This window comes from Crocuta crocuta, unplaced genomic scaffold, assembly GCF_008692635.1.
Source record: "Crocuta crocuta isolate KB4526 unplaced genomic scaffold, BGI_CrCroc_1.0 scaffold179, whole genome shotgun sequence".
NCBI lineage: Eukaryota > Metazoa > Chordata > Mammalia > Carnivora > Hyaenidae > Crocuta > Crocuta crocuta.
Window position 1 is genome coordinate 4,162,195 of NW_027551568.1, and position 2,098 is coordinate 4,164,292.

At 53.5% G+C, this 2,098-nt stretch overlaps 1 protein-coding gene across 2 annotated transcripts in view; it reads right to left on the reverse strand.

Moving 5' to 3' along the window:
* KIAA0232 (KIAA0232 ortholog) overlaps positions 1-1,837 on the reverse strand; it is a 48,841-nt gene extending 47,004 nt beyond the window's left edge. For both annotated transcript variants that reach the window (XM_077750540.1, XM_077750541.1), the window contains exon 1: positions 1,341-1,837. In XM_077750540.1, coding sequence (XP_077606666.1) covers positions 1,341-1,571 — 231 coding nt within the window. In that variant the 5' untranslated portion in view covers positions 1,572-1,837. The remainder of the gene's footprint in view (positions 1-1,340) is intronic.
* Positions 1,838-2,098: the final 261 nt, after the last annotated feature.

Below are 2,098 nucleotides of genomic sequence, written 5' to 3' on the forward strand. Positions count from 1 at the left end.
GCACAGCTCATACAGTTAAGCTGCTGACTTGATTTCACCTCAGCTCCTGGTCTCATGGTTTGGGAGTTCGAGCCCCACACTGGGCTCTGCATTGACGGTGCAGAGCCTGCTTGATTTTCTCTCTCCCTTTCTCTCTCTCTCTCTTTCTCTCTGTTCCTCCCCTACTTGTGCTCTCTCTCGCTCTCTTTCAAAATAAATAAACTTAAAAAGAATTCTTCCATGTTTGTAGATTTTACATATTATTTGGCCCTAAAAATATATTTTTTACATTTAACAGAAAGAGGATGGAAAATAATAAGAGTCCTAGAAGGAATTTACACAGAACACTGACTACTAAAATGACACATTTTCTGATTATGAGGTTCTAAGTCAAACCCCTGGAAACGCCTCATTCTCAGCAGCAGGGCAGTAAGCAACCTGCCAGCAGGGGAGAGGGAGGGCTCGACCAGCAACGAGACACCAGCAGGGAGAAATGCCCTCTGGACAAGCGACGAGGGACCGGTGTTAACCCCGCTGGGGGGGCTCTGCGCGCACACGCGGGGCCTGGAGGCTTTCCCGTGGCTTCTCGGTCAGTGACGCCACCCCTGCTCTCAGTGCTGGCAACGGGAATGGGAAACAGCAGCAACGAAATCGGCCCACGAAACACTCGGGGTCATGCGAAACGTGGTGCACGGAGGTCATCCAGAGCCCACGTGGCCCCTGGTGAGGGCCGTGCCGCCCTCTGGCCGGCCTCACTCTCCGTGCCTCCTCTGGGAGGAGGACCCTGAAGTCGGGCTTATTACTCTTTCAAGAAGCTAGATCTGCTTCCTTTTCACTTTCAACTCCGCACCAAAGTCGAATGAAGTGTGTGAGGGTCGACTCCCCAGGGGATCTATGACGACTTGGGGCAAAGTCATGGGCTTCACCCAACGTTTAAGTCCACGGACCTGTGACACTCGGATGAATAAGCAGTTTAACACGAAAAGGAAACCTTAGCCTTTGGAACGGTTAAGAAGGGCATCAGACACGAAAACGGAAACATCTAGTCCCCATGTGGGGTGCTCCTAACGGCAGAGGCCAGTACCTCCCGGCGCAGCGCTGCTCACGGCAGGTCCCCGAGCCCTCAAGGGCCTGAGTGTCAGGCAGAACAGGCCCAACACGGAGAAAGGCAAGTGCAGAGAACAGAGCCCCGCTGAAGGGTGTGCCGGGACCCAGCCCGTTGGCGCTCCCAGGCAGGTTAAGCGTGCGTGGCCCGCGGCAGTGGCCGCCGCCCCAGGGGCTAGGGGCGCACTGTGCCGAGGAACTAGGAGCCTGCGGACACAACCCCGCACGGTCACGAAACGCATCAGACACGGAAGTACCTGTTCCTGTAGGTCGTAGTCATAGCTGTCGTGCAGCAGGAGGCTGAGGACATACCGAGTGTAAATCATGGCGTCAATGCCGCATTTCTCCAGCTCCTGTCCCAGCCAGGTCTGCACTGGGCCCAGAGCATGGAGCAGAGACATGTCAGAAACAGACACGGGGCCCGGAGAAGAGGCTGCGGAGCTCCCGGATGGTAAACCGTCCACGACTACTGTACAGACAGGGCGCATGGATTTAGGTCGCTGACATCCTTAGCGTGCGAGGCATTTTCTGCAGGTGACGTCCTGGTGGTATCCGGAGGGGACTTTCACTCCAGGGAAAAGGAGAGAGGCCGGACATGGAGGCCACGCATCTATTTCTGCGGGCGGTCAGCCGTCTAGACCGGGACTTCCCACTCCAGGCATGGCCAACGCATCAGCATCCTGGGAGCAACACAGAGATGTGGTTTTCTACTTTCCTTTCACATTGAGGCCAGATGGAAGTCTCCGGCAGAACCTACGGAATGAGACAGAGAAAGGAAAGTCACACGTCATATACAGACATAAATTACTGATCTTTCGGGGAAAAAACCCAAATGAACTGTTTACTGAAATTTGGCATCATAGAACACGGATTTCTTCTGGCTGTAATCTTTGACATTTGAAGCCAAGTGACATTTTGACCCCTTAAAAGCTTAGTATCATTCGAAAGAAAGGAAAACTCAGAACTTCATACTGTTGCGCTTCTGCTCAATCACACCAACATTTATCTCACGATC